Source organism: Gopherus evgoodei, chromosome 1, assembly GCF_007399415.2.
Source record: "Gopherus evgoodei ecotype Sinaloan lineage chromosome 1, rGopEvg1_v1.p, whole genome shotgun sequence".
Lineage (NCBI taxonomy): Eukaryota > Metazoa > Chordata > Testudines > Testudinidae > Gopherus > Gopherus evgoodei.
Window position 1 is genome coordinate 362,553,244 of NC_044322.1, and position 18,141 is coordinate 362,571,384.

The following is an 18,141-nucleotide window of genomic DNA, read 5'->3' on the forward strand; positions in this document are numbered from 1 at the left end:
GTTGGGAAATAGTATGAGGAAGCTTGTACCGCTGCGTCCTGGGCCTGTCCATATTCCATGGACAAATATAGGACTTCAGAGCTGGCAATCTGGTACTTTTCAGCGGTGCTCATTTCTGTTTTAAAAATACAGGGTTATGGGAGACTTTAAAAATAAAAGGAGCAGCAAAGTTATTTAAATGTGCCAGGAAAAACGAGTAAATCCAAGTAAGTATAATCTAATTCTGCTGTCAGTTACCCTCGTGTAACTGTTAACTTAAGTGGGGTCTACACTGAAGACAAAATTTGGCCCTCAATAGACATTTTCTTTTTCTGTTCCCCCTTTTCCCTTGGTCTTCCACTGTATTTTCAAATCTCTCTCTGGGCTCTGCACCTTCCATCATCCATGCAACTGACGAAGTGGGTATTCACCCACGAAAGCTCATGCTCCAAAACGTCTGTCAGTCTATAAGGTGCCACAGGATTCTTTGCTGCTTTTACAGATCCAGACTAACATGGCTACCCCTCTGATACTAATCATCCAATTGGTTTCTCAACAACTGAGTTCTCTCTCTTTTTCTTATTTCCCCTCTTAATTCTTTTCCCGTGATCCCCTATTTTTCTCTCTGGATCTTTTGCTCCTCCCTCTGTTGTCTGAACTGCTCAGCTGCTATTTCAAACTGCCATGGAATGAACTTTCAGACCCCAACAGGCCAACTGCTTCTTTTTAAAGGGGCAACATCTGAAATACACCCTTGTTCAATGCCCATTCAGTGTTGTTTGACCAGCAGGTGAGGAGCAACATGTTACTTATTGTTAGAGAGAAGTGGATAGCCCCACCTATCTTGGGAACTGTAAATTGCATGAACCCCCAGCAGCTGGATTCACCCTGAGGGAAAGCAGGTAGTCTTGCTGCTGTCCTCTCTCATGGCTTAGCTTTCATTTTTGATCTGGGCTCCTTGAGCCTTGCCGGTGGATGCTGCTGAGGCAATGCCCTGAACCTGCGTGTTCTCTGCTCTCATCCTAGCCAGTATCACCACTTTCTGGGTCTTGCTGGCTTATTATTTATGAGGAAGTTGCAGCTTCTTTCTACCAGGGAAGCCTCCTTCCCTGTTAGGGTGACCAGACGTCCTGATTTTATAGGGACAGTCCAGATTATGGGGGCTTTTTCTTATATAGGAACTTATTACCCCCCCCCGTCCCAATTTTTCACACTTGCTGGCTGGTCACCCTATTCCCTGTGTTCACACTGGCAGAATCTAGCCCATTTGCACACACTTTAAACTTGCTTGAGGCCATCCCGGGTAATACCAAGGGCTGGCTGGTTTGGACAAGGCCAAAGACTGTTAAAACAGCCATATTGTCCTTTGGTTGGAGCACCTAATGTGGCTAAAATGCAGCTGGTTTTGCCATTGCACGGTGTGGTGGACACTTTGCAGTGCACAGTAAATGCAAAGGGGCCAGTCCCACCCGGTCCTTACTCAGGCACTTCAATGGATATTGTGTGAGCAGGCACTGGCCCCTGCAGCCACTATGCTGGAGCTCAGCTGTGCACCATTTGGAGAAGAGACTATGTACTCTGGGGGTCGGGGAGACAGAAGAAGGGAGTGGACAGGTATGAGAAACAGCCACTCTACAAGTCATGTTTTGCCTTCCTGAGAGTAGTGTAAACTAGTGCTCCTTATCTATCCTCCTTATTGTACATGGTTCCCATCACAGTAGCATCTGAGCACCTCACAATCTTTAATGTATTTATCCTGAAACCACCTATGAGGTAGGGCAGAACTATTTTCCCCATTTTACAGATGTGAAACTGAGGCACAGAGACATTGAGTCATACAGGACTTCTGTGGGAAGCAGGGAATTTAATACAGGTTTGCCAAGTCCTAAACTAGTGCCCTAATTCACTGCATCATCATTCCTCTTCCACAGTTTTTAGACACTGTGGTGATATACTGATGAAGGAAATATGATTTAAGGTCAGTCCATGTCCCTCTCTATCCTCCACTCTCTGCCTGCAGGTTCATGTGTTCCAACTAGTCCTGCCATCAGTGCTTTACCAATCTTAACTAATTATGACACGTTGATGAGGTAGGTATTATCCTCCTACAGATAGAGAGATATGGTGGCAGAGAGGAGTTAGGTGACTTTATCCAAGATTACACCATAAACCACTAGCAAAGCTGGAATAAGAATTCAGGAGTTCTTGATTCTCACCCCTAGCAGATGTTATCTCACCACTGTCCTCAAGGTCCAAAGAAAAGATGGTACAGGAACATCATAATCCCTGATTTAGAAAGGGCACAGGAGGGTAATCAATGTTCCAAGTCACCTCCTGGAATCCAATCTGCATCAGGTTTAGCCATAAACATTTTCAAAATGGACAACTACACATATAAAAGTTAACCAGCCAGATACACAATTGCAAATAGAGTAAAACAATCAAAAAGCCTAAACTGCCTGTTTTTACTTACTATTTGAAAAGAAACTTAGAGAGCCTGTAGTAATATCTGGTGTCTCTGAGACCGTCCAAGAGAACACACAACGGACAAAGAACACACATAAAAGTTTCCCTCCACCCAAATTTAAAAGTATCTTGTCTTCTGATTGGTCTTCTGGTCAGGTGTCCAGTTCCCTGCTTGTAATCCTTTACAGGTAGAAGAGACATTAACCCTTAACAATCTGTCTATGACATCTTCTATCTTGCCAAACCAACTATAAACTACATCAGTTACACTAACTTTCAATGGGATTAAGGCTACTAAAACACTGAGGCACTTTTGAAAATATTAACCCTTATGTGACATGAGATCAGTGATTCTCAGCTATGTTTGTTTCATTGCATCCTGAACTGTGATATGTGCTTCACAGATTTATAATTAGACAATTTCCTGTCCTGAAGATCTTTAAATTTAATCAGTCAAAAAAGGCAAAGGATGGGAGAGGAGATAGAAATATACAAGCAAGCGATTGAGGTGATATTGGGCACAACTCTTGTTAGGTCTATAATTTTTTTCTCCCTCCAGTACAATCTGCTTCCAGTTTCTACATATAGGGATTAATTAAATTCATCCATCAATATGTACCTTCCATAGGTGGGGTAAAACATTGCAACTCTTTAAGAGTGCACAACAGTTGTGATAAATATTTTGTAATTATTTTATTTGGATTTACTCTGTTGGCCTTTTTGCAAGAGCATGCACCTTGATGCTGGTGTCCTGGCCAAATTTCAATTTGGGTAGTTACCATTAGCCTTCAGATATTCCTACTGCATTCTTCTACACTTAGGCCTGGTCTACACTGAGGGGCGGGGGGGGGGGGGGGGAGAATCGATCTAAGTTACACAACTTCAGCTACGTGAATAACGTAACTGAAGTCGACATACTTAGATCTATTTACCACAATGTCTTCACTGCAGTAAGTCAATGGCTGATGCTCTCTCATCGACTCCGCCTGCACCTTTCGCCCTGGTGGAGTACCAGAGTCGACATAAGAGTGCTTAGCGGTTGATTTATACTAAATGGGATAAATCAACCCCTGCTGGATCAAGAGATACCCGTCGATCCAGCGGGTAATGTAGACAAGCCCTTACTGTCCTAAACTGCTATGTGCAGTTAAATAGCTACCACCTTACACCACAGAGGTGGCCATACCTACATGGTGAGTGAAATGATTGTGACATATATAGTTTGTGTAGTGCTTTGAAATCCTTTGAATCGAAAGATGTTATATAAATGTAAGATTATAGTATAATAGGCAGAAGTAGATGAAATGCAAAGAAACAGATCCATTTCCATGTAAATATTGTTTGTAAAATATGATGAGGGGAAAATTTTAACTTTAGACAGAAGATTTGATCACACTTTATATTAAGTTTCCATTTCTAAATAGTTTATAAAGGGTTAATAAATGGTTAATGCACATTTTGAAGTTTGGTACCAACATGAGTAGTGTGTGTGTGCGGGGGCGGCGGTGCGTTAGATGGTTTTATACATCAGTCAAAGGTGTTATAGAGGATGCCTCCAAAAGATATCACAAGGGAAGAGCTTAGATGAGTGAAATAATTTAAATACTTAGGATCAATGGTTGCTGACAATGATGCCTTCCTCAGAGCTGCCCGGCATTATACTAAAGCTTCTTGGTGCAAATGACTTGAGCAGATCACAGTTCTCTGTGACAAAAATGCCAATAAAGTTAAAAGATAGGTCAAATTACAGTTTTATACATTCTATTTTAATGTATGGAACAGAGACTTGGCCAGCTACAAAAGCAATCAGTATGCTCTCCTCTGCTGAAATGGTCAAATGGTTGGACATTCCATAATAGGAAACAAAATGAGGTTTGTAAGGGGCCTAATGCAAGTTGCTCCAACTGAAGACAAGTTGAGGGAAGATAGGCTATGTTGGTAAGCAATGGGCTTAAACTGCAGCAAGGGAGATTTAGGTTGGACATTAGGAAAAAGTTCCTAACTGTCAGGGTAGTTAAACACTGGAATAGATTGCCCAGGGAAGTTGTGGAATTTCCATCTCTGGAGATATTCAAGAGTAGGTTAGATAAATGTCTATTAGGGATGGTCTAGACAGTATTTGGTCCTGCCATGAGGGCAGGGGACTGGACTCGATGACCTCTCGAGGTCCCTTCCAGTCCTAGAGTCTATGAGTCTATGAATATGTCACATCCAGAAGAAATCTAAGAGCTATATCGGTTGGATGGCTTTTGCAATAGTTGTGGACAGAAGACAACCAAGGGGGAGATCAATGACTTAATAGATGGACCAGATATAAATAAACCTCAGAGAGACCAATCTGGATAATAGTCTGGGATACAATCATAAATTTTGTAAGAAGGCTATAAAAGTCTCCACCTCCAGATAGGGAAGTGGAAAGAAGGAGCCAAAAAGTGTAAGCTGCGGTTATAAGCAACCTATTGATCTGTTGGTGTCTATCAATTTATAGCAACTGATTAAACATTTATTTAAATATCTAATTATTTGTCACCCATGTATCACCTTCTTATTAATGGAACCATAATATAAAGTGGTTTTCTTAAACAGAAGAAAAATTTCTTGACCATTGGCAGTAATTTAGGTGGATGTGTTTACACTGCTAGCCTGGCCGGCTGAACACTGTAGCCACAGAGGCTAATGTAGCCTACTGGGGAGTGTGTGTTACCGATCTCCCGCTCTGCCTGATCCACAGAGGATATGAATCATTGCAACTAGCAGCTATAAAATATTGACTATAGCTCAAGCTGTAGTTGCTAATGTTTTCTGTGTTGGAGTCCCTGGTAAAATCCACTGTCTGTTCTCTAAGATAGTGGCTATCATACTAGCACTGCTCTGCCTGATGGGAAGAGGGATTTTGAGATCCAGATAATAAATGATGTTATTTAATTTCATAGTTTGATTTAGAAGAACATGAGCCAGTTTTTTCTACAAAATGAGGAGCAGTATTGTTACCATCCCAAACTGGTAAGTGAACCACTTTGTAACCAACACTACTTTCTATACGAGCATTAAAATTCAAGCCTATTGCTGTGAGTCCTATTCTCCCTGGGCAAGTGTTGACATCATAAAAAAGAACAAGGAGTCCTTGTGGCGCCTTAGAGACTAACAAATGTATTTGGGCATAAGCTTTTGTGGGCTAAAACCCACTTCATCAGACGTATGGAGTGGAAAATACTGTAGAAAGATAGATATAGATATAGATATAGATATAGATATAGATATAGATATACACACACAGAGAACATGAAAAAATGGGTATTGCCATATCAACTATAATGAGACTAATCAATTAAGGTGGGCTATTAGCAGCAGGAGAAAAAAGTGTAGTGATAATCAGGATGGCCCATTTCCAACAGTTGACAAGAAGGTGTGAGTAACAGTAGGGGAATTCCCCTACTGTTACTCACACCTTCTTGTCAACTGTTGGAAATGGGCCATCCTGATTATCACTACAAAAGGTTTTTTTCTCCTGCTGCTAATAGCCCACCTTAATTGATTAGTCTTGTTATAGTTGGCATGGCAACACCAGAGGAGAAAGTAACTGAGGACACTTACCGGTACAGGGAGGTGGCTTTGGCCCCCAGAAGGGGCAGGGCCTCAGGTGGAAGGGGAAGGGCTGGGGGGGGGGCGTCAGCATCCCCCAGCCAGCCCTTGGACCACGCTGCCTGCGGCTCCTGTCTTGATTTAAGGGCCTGGAGCTCTGGACACTGCTGCTGTGGTAGAGGCAGCAGTGTCTGGAACCCCAGACCCTTTTAAATTGTCGGCTCCAGGGCAACTGCTCCCTTTGTCTTCCCCCCTTTGCATGCCCGTCAGCAGCTGGGGGGGGCAAAAGGGGCAAAGACGTTAAAGCGCTGCAGCTTTAACATTTAACCCTTCCCCCTCCCGCCACCGTTGGCAGCCCTGCTGGTACGGAGCCTACCGGCAGGGCCCCGAACAAGAGAGGCAAAAGGGGCAGGGACATTAAAGTGCTGCCACAGCAGCGCTTTAATGTGGGCTGGGTATGGGCCGGTGCGGGTTCTTACTGGTAACGGAGTACCGGCCCGTAGTGGCTCACTTTCACCCCTGGGCAACACCCATTTTTTCATGTTCTTTGTGTATATATATCTTCCTACTGTATTTTCCACTGCATGCATCCAATAAAGTTTTTAGCCCACAAAAGCTTTTGCCCAAATAAATGTTAGTCTCTAAGGTGCCACAAGTACTCCTCATTCTTTTTGCTGATACAGACTAACAAGGCTGCCACTCTGAAACCTGTTGACATCATGAACATCATCATCACTGTTGATACTAAGTAGCCTCTTTGTTGGCATTTTTAGCATAGGCTCCAAGTTCTGAGGGCTTATTTCATTGCTACTTCAGAGGTTTTCCTCTAGCTGTAAGCCAGGGTTTGGGCAAGGGAGGGAGCTCACACTGCCACTGCCTATGATATTCCTCTTCTGTGGATATACCACTCAATCTCCAAGACTTTCAATCTAGTGCCTTTCACCAGTACTGAATGCAGTAAAAAATTAGAAATAAGACATGAGAGGAAGGAGATACTTGATTTCCATGATGGCTGACATTACTTTGCTCCATAGCACTGAATTTGATGTTACTTTATAGTCCATATAAGAAGTAAAAAGTGATGAAGATGCCCTAAAAGGTGAGATCTCCTGCATATGGATTGGTACATGAGATACAATGTGCATTCCTGGAGAAGGAATCATTGGACTGATCTCTTCCGGGACAGTTTCATGTACCTCTTCATGTTATGCCAATAGATCAGGACAGCCTGGTAGAACTCCTGCCTGAGTTACTATGCCAGAGATGGAAAGCACCTTGTAACTTCTTGCAGCAAATATAACTGTGTAAGTCAAGCTTAATATATTCAAAGCCAACCTGACACTGTTGGATGTTACCTTTGTCTCACATATAGTATTGAATACTGTAGTCTGCTCCCCTGATCCAGGATCTATGTGATGTGTCTCCCCTCTACTAATTGGAGGGAGTTTCTTCCTTAGCTCAAGTGGTCTATGCTGTATATTACAGGACTGGAATGGACCTCAAGAAGTCTTATAGTCCAGTACTCAACACTCAAGGCAGGACTCAGTATCTAGACTAACCCTGACAGGTGTTTGTTTAACCTGCTCTTAAAAATCTCCAATCAGAGATTCGACAACCTCCCTCGGCAGTTTGTTCCAATGCTTAACTGTAGTACTAAAGTTCTGAGGTTCAAACCCTGCTGATCCTCCCCCTTCACACTGATGTGGAGGTTATTGGGGGTCATTAGATGTAGAACTGATAAATGAAATTGTTTTATTAATGTAACTTCTGTTCACCATTCACTACACTTGCCTACACTGTAACTTCTGTTCCATATTGTAATTCAAACCCCATTTTAAAACACTCACTCCATTTTGTAAAAGCTTCCTCCAACCTTCATTTTTGCAAACCCTGCTGTAATCTTATTAGTTTAGTTTAGATGTGTGAATGAGGTATGTATGGATGATGGAATCAACCTCCAGCCCCAGCCTTTCCTGATGAGATAAAGTTCAAATACCAACAGCTGAAGACCTAGACAACAGCCCTAAACAAAGTAAGAAGCATCCACCCTAAAAAGAAAAGGACAACAGAACAACAGAAGGAAGATCAAAGCCAGGTCCAAGGCTGAAAGTCACGCCTGCCATTGATGGGTAATCAATCTAAACCCAGAGGCAGCGTGACACAGCAAGACCTATAGACTTTGAATCCAAACTAAAAGCCTATAAAAAAGAAGGGTGAGATGAGAGACTTTGGGTAACATTCTGCTGCCAACATGGAAGAACATCGGTGCCTGCCCAACAGAGATCCAGCTCAGCCTTGTGCCCAGCTTTCCTGGCCAGTTAGCCGCCACAAGCTACGAACCCAAGCTGCAAAATCAAGCCATGAACTTAAGCTATCTTCAGGACTGGTAACTATGCAGCAGCTGCAGAACACCTAATGAATGTGGATGTGTGTGTGTGAATGTGTGTGTGTGTATAGGTATTAGATATAATGTAAATGTGTGTGTGTGTGTGTGTGTGTGTGTATATAGGTAATAGGTATAATGTGTGTGTATAAGAAATAAAATATTAGTTATTAGTCATAAATTGTTATAATAATAAATGTGGCATCTTTGCCTTGTCCCCTTTAATAAGATCCTGCTCGTTTTTACTGCTCTAATACAATTGGTACAACATAGACACCTATAAGGAGGCAGTTAGTGGCTTCTTATGTGTGATGTTTGTATGTATCACCATGGCTTCATTTCTGTCTGGCAGTGGGGAGCAGTTTTTTCTGAAATGCAGTTTTCATTGAGTTTAATAGCAATTATATCCTGGGATACATGGACATGGCACTTCTAACATCCCACTTTGCCCCTGTACAGGCAAAGTACTTTGTGCCACTGAGCGACACTAAATTTCAAGACTATCTCGATGGCCGCAAGAGATCCGTCAAACTTATGTGCAGATCTTCAGAGTTCAATCAAGACAAGACAACACTGATCGTAACTAATAATCCCCTTCCTGACCTGAATTCCAGTCACAGAAAGGACACCCCTATGAAGTTTTTCTGCAAAGAGCACTTAGGAAGGGTAAAACATTTAACTGCTAATTTTTAAATGGGGAAGGGACATGGTCCTTGTAATGCTGAGACTTCAAAGCTGCAACCCCTCTAATGATGAAGAAGTAATAATAGCCAATGATTAGAGCAGAGAATGGGTAGTCAGGGCTCTTGGGATCAAGTCTTGCCAAAAGTCACATTGGGAATTAATGGTATTTATAAGTCACTTAATCTAATGTGCCTCATTTTCTCCATCTGTAAAATAGAGATAATATTGATATGCAGCTAAACATAAATATTTAGGTACTTATATTGCTCCCACCAGCATAATATCTGAGTATTTCCCAAAAGTTAACTGGTAAGACAACACTACCCTCCATACCTCTTTCTTTTCCTCTTCCACCTCTAGGAGTAAAAATGTATACAGTGTGTTGTATCTGTGTGTGTGTGCGCGCACGCGAGCAAACACTAACGTTCCAAGCACTTTTTCTCTTTCACCACATCAATGCTTGTTTTCATTTGCTGTTCATGAATTTTGGCATGACCAGGTTTTTGTTCATGTACACGTTCTGCCTATTTATTTGCATATGGTCTTCCAATCCGGGAGCAGGAACAACACCATGTGATGTAGGTGAGCAGTCAAATACCACAATAGCAAATAGTCTAAGTGACCAGTTTGTGAACAACACACAGGTTCAAATGTTTGCATGAACTGGTCATCAAGAGAGAGCAAATGAGTAAAACTGGTGGTTTGGTTGGAGAGCACTGAGGCCCAGAGCCTCAAAAATATTTCGGTGCCTAACTCCTTTTGATTTCAATAGGCATTAAATGCCTAAATACCTTTGAGGACTGGGCCTGAGATCCTTGTCTGAAAGGCACCGTAAAGGTGCCAGGAATTTTTAACTGAGCATGTGGTGTTAGACAGAAATGTAGACAAGGAGTTGGAATGAAATATCCTCAGTTTTGTCAAGAGTCTCAAATATCTGGTGTTTTTCTTAATGCCCCAGCTCCTCGCTTCGTACAATTACATAAGAATCTCAACCTTCATATTTCAAAACATGTTTCAAGCCCTCATGGATGCAAATGAAAAGCTTAGAAACATGCAGCAAGTGTACCCCCAAAGGCTCAGAAACCAGAAGACAGATTAAAGAGAACTCAACATTGACTTGAAACCATGAGATTTAAAAATAAATAAATCTCATGATTTTTGGCAGTCTGACTATTATTTTTGAGGTTGTCATTAGCAATACACAATCTTTGTCTTTATAACAATTCAGCCTCTTTAGCTCTCCACCTTTGAGCATTCACTGTATTTGCTTTTACTTTCTCTGAGAGACTCCTGCTTAACACACCTTCTCTTCCCTGGGTCATGACCTTCTTAAGTTCTCCTTGCTGACTGCAAGGCATTTGCCTTTCCTCTTACGGGCCAATTTTTATGATTCCCCTTGCAACCTACATGTAGGCAGATCTTGTTTCTTTTCCATTTCTCCCAAAGGGGATCGATGCCAGGAGTCAGCTTCATTTACCCCCACTGAAGACACAACAGAACCAGCTGACTGGACCAGGCGCATGTTTTGCTGAGGGAAATGTTGGGAAATCACTCCAGTTCAGGTGAAGTCAATGCCCCGTTTCTTTGCTCGCTGGTCCTTGTCAGTTCTGTGACATGGTGTCACATGTTGAGGTGCAATCCAGACCAGTGAGAGGTTGTGTCACTACCTACCCTGTATCCCTAGCTGCTTTAAAATGCTCTGCTGCTCTAGCTCACTAGTCTGGATGCTCCCCGCCAGCATACAAGCATGTGCTAAGTGTCTGTGTGACAAGCACCCATGGTTCATTAATTCTGATTCAATCAGCCTGCTTATTACACTACAGCCACATGCTGGTCTCTGCCTATTACTAGTCAAGTGAACCCAACACTCACCCACCCCTAGTCCTGAATTTCCCCAAAACCAGCTACCCTGAAGTGTCCAGACCTCTCCTCAGCCACTCAGAGAAATAATAAGGTTTGTTTGCTCCTTTAAAGAGACCATACCCAGCAGCTTGCCACATTAGCTGGAGTTAACAATCACTTCAATTCAAACACAGTACTGCAGGGGGGGGGTGGGGTTAAGATTAAAATAAAACAAAATTTATTCCTGACAGGACATAGGTTGAATGATGCCAAATAAAAGAACTAAGAGTGAAAACCTGCATTTAATAGTCTAAAACAATCTAGCAAGGTATGGTCTTTGATAAAATGGTTTTGACCATCAATTACTCTTGGTCCACCATGGCTGACTATCCATCAGTCAGGACCTTCCACAGAAGTATGAGGTGCCGATTTCCCTTGCCGTCTTAAGTGAAAGATGACTTAGGGGTTCACTGCCCCTCTCTTTATAGTCCAGTAAACCTTTGAAAAGTATCTCTTTGAAAGTTCATGAGACCCTGCTTCAAGAAGCAGGAAGGCTTCCTTATGGTGCAGTCTCCATCCCCCATTAATAGCTGAGTCATTATGTTCGCCACTTGATGGCTTTGTTTACCTTTTATGTAAATATGCTTTCACTGCATCTGCCTGATGATCACTCTGGTTAGCCAAGCAAATACACAATTCTTTATGATCTAGACATACTGACTCCCAAACCGCTTTGTGAACGTTGATGGTTCTACTTACTGCCTAGGTAAATTGTAATTCCGTTGTTACTGGTCATGCGGCTTCATTTGTATTCAGGATCTGGACAGTCCTGTTTCAATACAGACTTTAAAACATAAAATCAGAGGACATCCATAACTCCATATGTAGCATCATCACACATATCCCACAATGATATTATTGACCAGTGTGATGTTCGTTTTCAAATGATACCTCACAAGGCACAGTTGTACAAATATCATTGCAGTAGTGTGTAGGGTGTGACTCTTTTCATTGTTCCAATGACTCTCAGGTTGGAGGTGAGCCTGGTACAGGTAGCAAGGCTCTAAGCTATCATGGAGGAGGGAGAAAAAGTGTTTTGAAGATGAAATGTGTGTGTTTAAATTTAATCAGCAAAAAATTATTTTCATGATTCAAGGTGGCCAAAGAGAACAATTCTGCACATATGTTTTGGCCCTGTTTGCATGGTTCGTTATTACATCCAAGCTCTGCATTCTTATATCATTGGGACCTAGTGTAGTATTGTTTTCTACAGCACAATTTCTGGTACTTACAATTTCTGTGGTGCAAGGCCCACCCCCAGATGGGTTGTCAACAGTGATTCCACTAGGGACTTTCAGCACCGCAGGCACTTGAGCTAAAGGAATAACTCCATTGGCTGGCAGCAGTAGTAGGCTGCTATCCCTTAATGCACTAGAGGAATTTTGCATTGGGTTATGCTTCATCTTAGAGCAACAGTCCCCAAACTTTTGCAGGTTGGGCCCCCACTTTCCCCGGTTCATGCCCCTCCCCAGCCTCCCTGGGACCGCGGCTCACGGGGAGGACACAAGCGGGGATAATGGAGGCCGAGGCTGGGGCCACAGCTAGATGTGGGTCTGGGGCCGGGAGTGGGACTGAGGCTGAAGGCAGGGGTGTGAGTGGAGCTGCAGCTGGGCTGTGCTGGAGGCCAGAAGCCAGGCACATGGCCAGGTGAAGCTCCTCTCCCAGTGTTGCCCCCAGCCCCAGCCCCAGGCTGGGAATGAAGCTGCAGCCAAGGCTGGAGGCTGTTCCTGGTCTGAGAAAGGGCCGCACTGACATCGGGGATGGGGTCAGGTGGGGGGCCAGGAGCTGGGGATGCAGCTGGAGCAGAGCTGGGGGCAGGGAAGGGCTGAGTGGCACTCCCTCCCTGCCTCCGTGGTGGCTGGCCCAGGCCCCGTCGTATCTCCCTTGAAGGTTTCTCCCTACCCCCTTAGGGGGCTACACCCCACACTTGGTGGACCTCTGTCTTAGAGCAATATCATTTACTGAGCCATGTCGTGTTTGGGCTTGCTACAGAGATCTTCAAGCATAAATTGGTGCAGCTCTTCTGAATAAGTTTTTCCATTCCAAACAGCAGGTTTTCCACAGACACTGATTTCAAGACTGAAGGACAGTTTTCCAAAAGCTGTGCTGAGAGGCGATTGCTAAAGCTGTACCCCCATCTCCACTTTCAAGCTTTCCCTAGACTAGGTAAGAAGGTACCACACATGCCCTCACCCAGAATTGCTGCTTGGCTTGTATTGAGCATACTCACATAGACTGAGCATGCTCAGTAGTATCTACTGAAGCCACTTCCCTCCCTCCCCACCCACAATTTGTAGGTATGGATCATGTCTGGGTGGGAGGAGAGGAAAGTATGATAGATGCTCTGACTATCCAACTCTCCTCTGTTAAAAAGGAGGAAGAGATTACTGAATCATTACAGTAAGGTGATGCACTTGGCTTCCACAGAAACACAACCAGAGCTGAGTAGCTGTGTTCAGGATTTGTTCTTGGTGGCTACATTTTTCACAGGAGCAATTTAAGGAGCTGATGTATCTAAGAGCTGCTCTTGTTCTGGTTTTATCCACAGTCCAGAAAGTAAACTACCATGAGAAGAGCAGCCCTTGTGCTATGTCAGCACCAGTACCGATGCCTGTGCATATGCCAACCCACAGGCTCATTTCCCCCCTTCCATTGCTTAAATGTACAGTGTTTGATAAGCCACATCTCTCTTCAGCCATGCAAGAAGTAGTCCAGCATATTATGTATTGCAGTAATGTCAATTTATTTGCAAACATCAAGCTGATACGGCTAATTCCTCCTGAAGATACCACTTCCCTCCCAGACCAGTTGCTGCTCCTCCAACCTTCAAATGGTGCTGCTCCCTAGATATTTTCCTTCCTAAGCTATATCAAATTACTGTCCAAGTCAGCTAATAGGGAAGTTTTGGGCCCTGTGGCCTCCCTTGGCAAGTAAGTATGCACCTTGTCTCCATCCCACACCTGCCCTCCTCTGATTCTCCCCTCCTCAAATCCCAGACTCCTTATCTTAAAGCTCCCACTAGATCTCCTCAAGCTCAGATCCCAGCCTAAGTTCCTCAGAAGCACAAACCCATGCACCTAATAACCAGAACTCTTGCCAAGAAAGGCCCCAAGGCCTACAACTTCCCCGTCAACTGAAAGTTTTTGGAAAGTGTAGGGGACAATTTCCTGGTCCAAGTGCTGGAGGAACCAACTAGGGGCAGAGCTCTTCTTGACCTGCTGCTCACAAACAGAGAAGAGTTAGTAGGGGAAGCAAAAGTGGATGGGAACCTGGGAGGCAGTGACCATGAGATGATTGAGTTCAGGATCCTGGCACAAGGAAGAAAGGAGAGCAGCAGAATACAGACCCTGGACTTCAGAAAAGCAGACTTTGACTCCCTCAGAGAGCTGATGGGCAGGATCCCCTGGGAAAGTAACATGAGGGGGAAAGGAGTCCAGGAGAGCTGGCTGTATTTTAAAGAATCCTTATTGAGGTTGCAGGAAAAAAACATCCCGATGTGTAGGAAGAATAGTAAATATGGCAGGTGACCAGCTTGGCTTAACAGAGAAATCCTTGCTGATGTTAAACGCAAAAAAGAAGCTTACAAGAAGTGGAAGATTGGACAAATGACCAGGGAGGAGTATAAAAATATTGCTCAGGCATGCAGGAGTGACATCAGGAAGGCCAAATCGCACTTGGAGTTGCAGCTAGCAAGAGATGTTAAGAGTAACTAGAAGGGTTTCTTCAGGTATGTAAGCAACAAGAAGAAAGTCAAGGAAAGTGTGGGCCCCTTACTGAATGAGGGAGGCAACCTAGTGACAGAAGATGTGGAAAAAGCTAATGTACTCAATGCTTTTTTTGCCTTGGTCTTCACAAACAAGGTCAGCTCCCAGACTGCTGCACTGGGCAGCACAGCACGGGGGGGAGGAGGTGACCAGCCCTCTGTGGAGAAAGAAGTGGTTCGAGACTATTTAGAAAAACTGGATGAGCACAAGTCCATGGGGCCGGATGTGCTGCATCCAAGGGTGCCAAAGGAGTTGGCGGATGTGATTGCAGAGACATTGGCCATTATCTTTGAAAACTCATGGTGATTGGGGGAGGTCCCGGATGACTGGAAAAAGGCTACTGTAGTGCCCATCTTTAAAAAAGGGAAGGAGGGGGATCTGGGGAACTACAGGCCAGTCAGCCTCACCTCAGTCCCTGGAAAAATCATGGAGCAGGTCCTCAAGGAATCAATTCTGAAGCACTTAGAGGAGAGGAAAGTGATCAGGAACAGTCAGCATGGATTCACCAAGGGCAAGTCATGCCTGACTAACCTAATTGCCTTCTATGAGGAGATAACTGGGTCTGTGGATGAGGGGAAAGCAGTGGACGTGTTATTCCTTGACTTTAGCAAAGCTTTTGATATGGTCTCCCACAGTATTCTTGCCAGCAAGTTAAATAAGTATGGGCTGGATGATTGGACTATAAGGTGGATAGAAAGCAGGCTAGATCGTTGGGCTCAACAGGTAGTGATCAACGGCTCCATGTCTAGTTTGCAGCCTGTTTCAAGTGGAGTGCCCCAAGGGTCAATCCTGGGGCCGGTTTTGTTCAATATCTTCATTAATGATCTGGAGGATGGTGTGGACTGCACTCTCAGCAAGTTTGCAGATGACACTAAACTTGGAGGAGTGGTAGTTACGCTGGAGGGTAGGGCTAGGATACAGAGGGACCTAGACAAATTAGAGGACTGGGCCAAAAGAAACCTGATGAGGTTCAACAAAGACAAGTGCAGGGTCCTGCACTTAGGACGGAAGAATCCCATTCACTGTTATAAACTAGGGACCAAATTACTAGGAAGCAGTTCTGCAGAAAAGGACTTGGGGTTACAGTAGACGAGAAGCTGCATATGAGTCAACAGTGTGCCCTTGTTGCCAAGAAGGCTGACAGCATTTTGGGCTGTATAAGTAGGGGCATTGCCAACAGATCGAGGGATGTGATCATTCCCCTCTATTCAACATTGGTGAGGCCTCATCTGGAGTACTGCGTCCAGTTTTGGGCCCCACACTACAAGAAGGATGTGAAAAACTTGGAAAGAGTCCAGTGGAGGGCAACAAAAATAATTAGGGGACTGGAGCACATGACTTATGAGGAGAGGCTGAGGGAACTGGGATTGTTTAGTCTGCAGAAGAGAAGAATGAGGGGGGATTTGATAGCAGCCTTCAACTACCTGAAAGGGGGTTCCAAAGAGGATGGTTCTAGACTGTTCTCAGTGGTGGCAGATGACAGAACAAGGAGTAATGGTCTCAAGTTGCAGTGGGGGAGGTCTAGGTTGAATATTAGGAAAAATGTTTTCACTCAGAGTGGTGAAGCACTGGAATGGGTTACCTAGGGGGGTGGTAGAATCTCCTTCCTTAGAGGTTTTTAAGGTCAGGCTTGACAAAGCCCTGGCTGGGATGATTTAGTTGGGAATTGGTCCTACTTTGAGCAGGGGGTTGGACTAGATGATCTCCTGAGGTCCCTTCCAACCCTGATATTCTATGATTCTACTGAAGACTGAGAGGCACTCATACTTTTTTAATGAGGGTCATATAAGTACCTATGACAGATGGAATAGTAGAAAAGAGACTTTAACCCTCACTGGTAGCATGGGAACATGGCTAAAAAGTTGTATGCTACCTCGATGCTAGTTCTGTGTGTTACCCAGCCTTGCCAAGTTCAACTCAGTCACTTTGAATTTGATTCTTTTAACCGAGGAAAGAACACCTTTGTTTCCACTGCCCTCCCCAGACAGCACAGTAGAAGGTGGGAAGTAGTGCTTGAACCTGGGCTGATAAACGTTGATTAGAATTTTGAAAGGCTCATATAAATGTGTGTCCCCAACAAAGCATTATTGGTTGGTATATTTAAGCAACTCCAGTTTGTCTGCATACAGAAAGCTCTTGACTCCAGTTGTAAACTACTCCCTCTGGGGTTTATATGAGGGGAGGAAAGGGATTAAAAATATACCTCTGTATAATTTGGAGAAGAGAGGAGCCACCCTGTATATCAGCCTTTTCTATACTCTGTCTCCCTCTGAAACACCCTGTGCTTTGTTGTAGATACAAAGGAAGTGCAATCCCTTCCAAGAAAGAACAGCAAGCCCACAAGAGAAACAAGCTGCCAGTGGGAACCATTAACTCTTTCCTCTCTTTTTGAAGCAAAGCCCATTGTCAACGTACCAGGGGAAAACAGCTTCAAGTATGGGAAAGTCTCAAAGTGGGTAGTAAGCAGTTCTTTTGTAGATAGTTCCAAATAAAGCCTTTCATTGAGTCACTGCTATTTGGATGAATGCAGCCATCAGACCACTAAACGTTCTGGAGCCCCAAAAGCTCAGCTGGCCCCTGCAAAGACACCTTTTAACAGAGGTTGCATGATTTGGGGGTTACGGTGGAGAATGATGCTGCAGTATACATGTTTGTGGGACCAAGAACAAGGGTCATTACAAAATATTAGTTGTTGGGCTATGAACATTGCCTTAGAAGGGGGCACTGTCAGTTCTATCTTTATTTACTGTTATGACAGCAGTCAGCAATTAGGCTTATATCGAATTATTTAACCAAGTGAACTCCCAATAGCATCTCACATTCTTTATAAGAAAGAAAATCTACTCCCAGAGCACTTGTTCGGGTTCCAGTTTCATAAAATAGCTCTAGTCCTCCAGCCCTCCAAGGCTCTGTTTGTGGGTGGGCAGAAGTAAAATCAAAAAAGTAGCAACACTAGGTGTTAACACGTTTCAGCCTCATTTACAGAAGAAGAAATCTTAACATAAATACCTACATAGGGAACAAAATTTGGAGTAGGGGGCAATCTAGCAGCCAAAGATAGAACATCCAATGCAAGTCCCAAAAAATGGGACTGTCCCCATAAAAACAGGACATCTCGTCACCCTCATAATACCCCTCACTTCTTCCCCCTGTCCTCCCACACCCAAAACACAGAATGGAAATAGTACATTTGGTTCAAGAAATTTGATAACATTGCATCTTTTCCAATGGTGAACTGCAAGAAGCTACAAGGCTTAAGATGTCTTACAGACCGCATGCTTAACTTTAATCATAACACAGGGGAGGCCTGCTGTAGAATAGAGGTTTGACAAGATGTTAGTGTCTTAACTGACTCCACCAAGAGCATGCTGTTGGGAAGGT

General features: G+C 43.8%; 1 protein-coding gene across 1 annotated transcript; it reads left to right on the top strand.

Moving 5' to 3' along the window:
- The first annotated feature begins 5,394 nt into the window (after positions 1-5,394).
- On the top strand, positions 5,395-17,252 carry TSGA13 (testis specific 13). Its single transcript, XM_030554413.1, has 5 exons — positions 5,395-5,448; positions 8,870-9,076; positions 10,541-10,656; positions 13,050-13,162; positions 17,056-17,252. The coding sequence occupies exons 1-5, from the start codon at positions 5,395-5,397 to the stop codon at positions 17,250-17,252; spliced, it is 687 nt and encodes a 228-aa protein (XP_030410273.1).
- Positions 17,253-18,141: the final 889 nt, after the last annotated feature.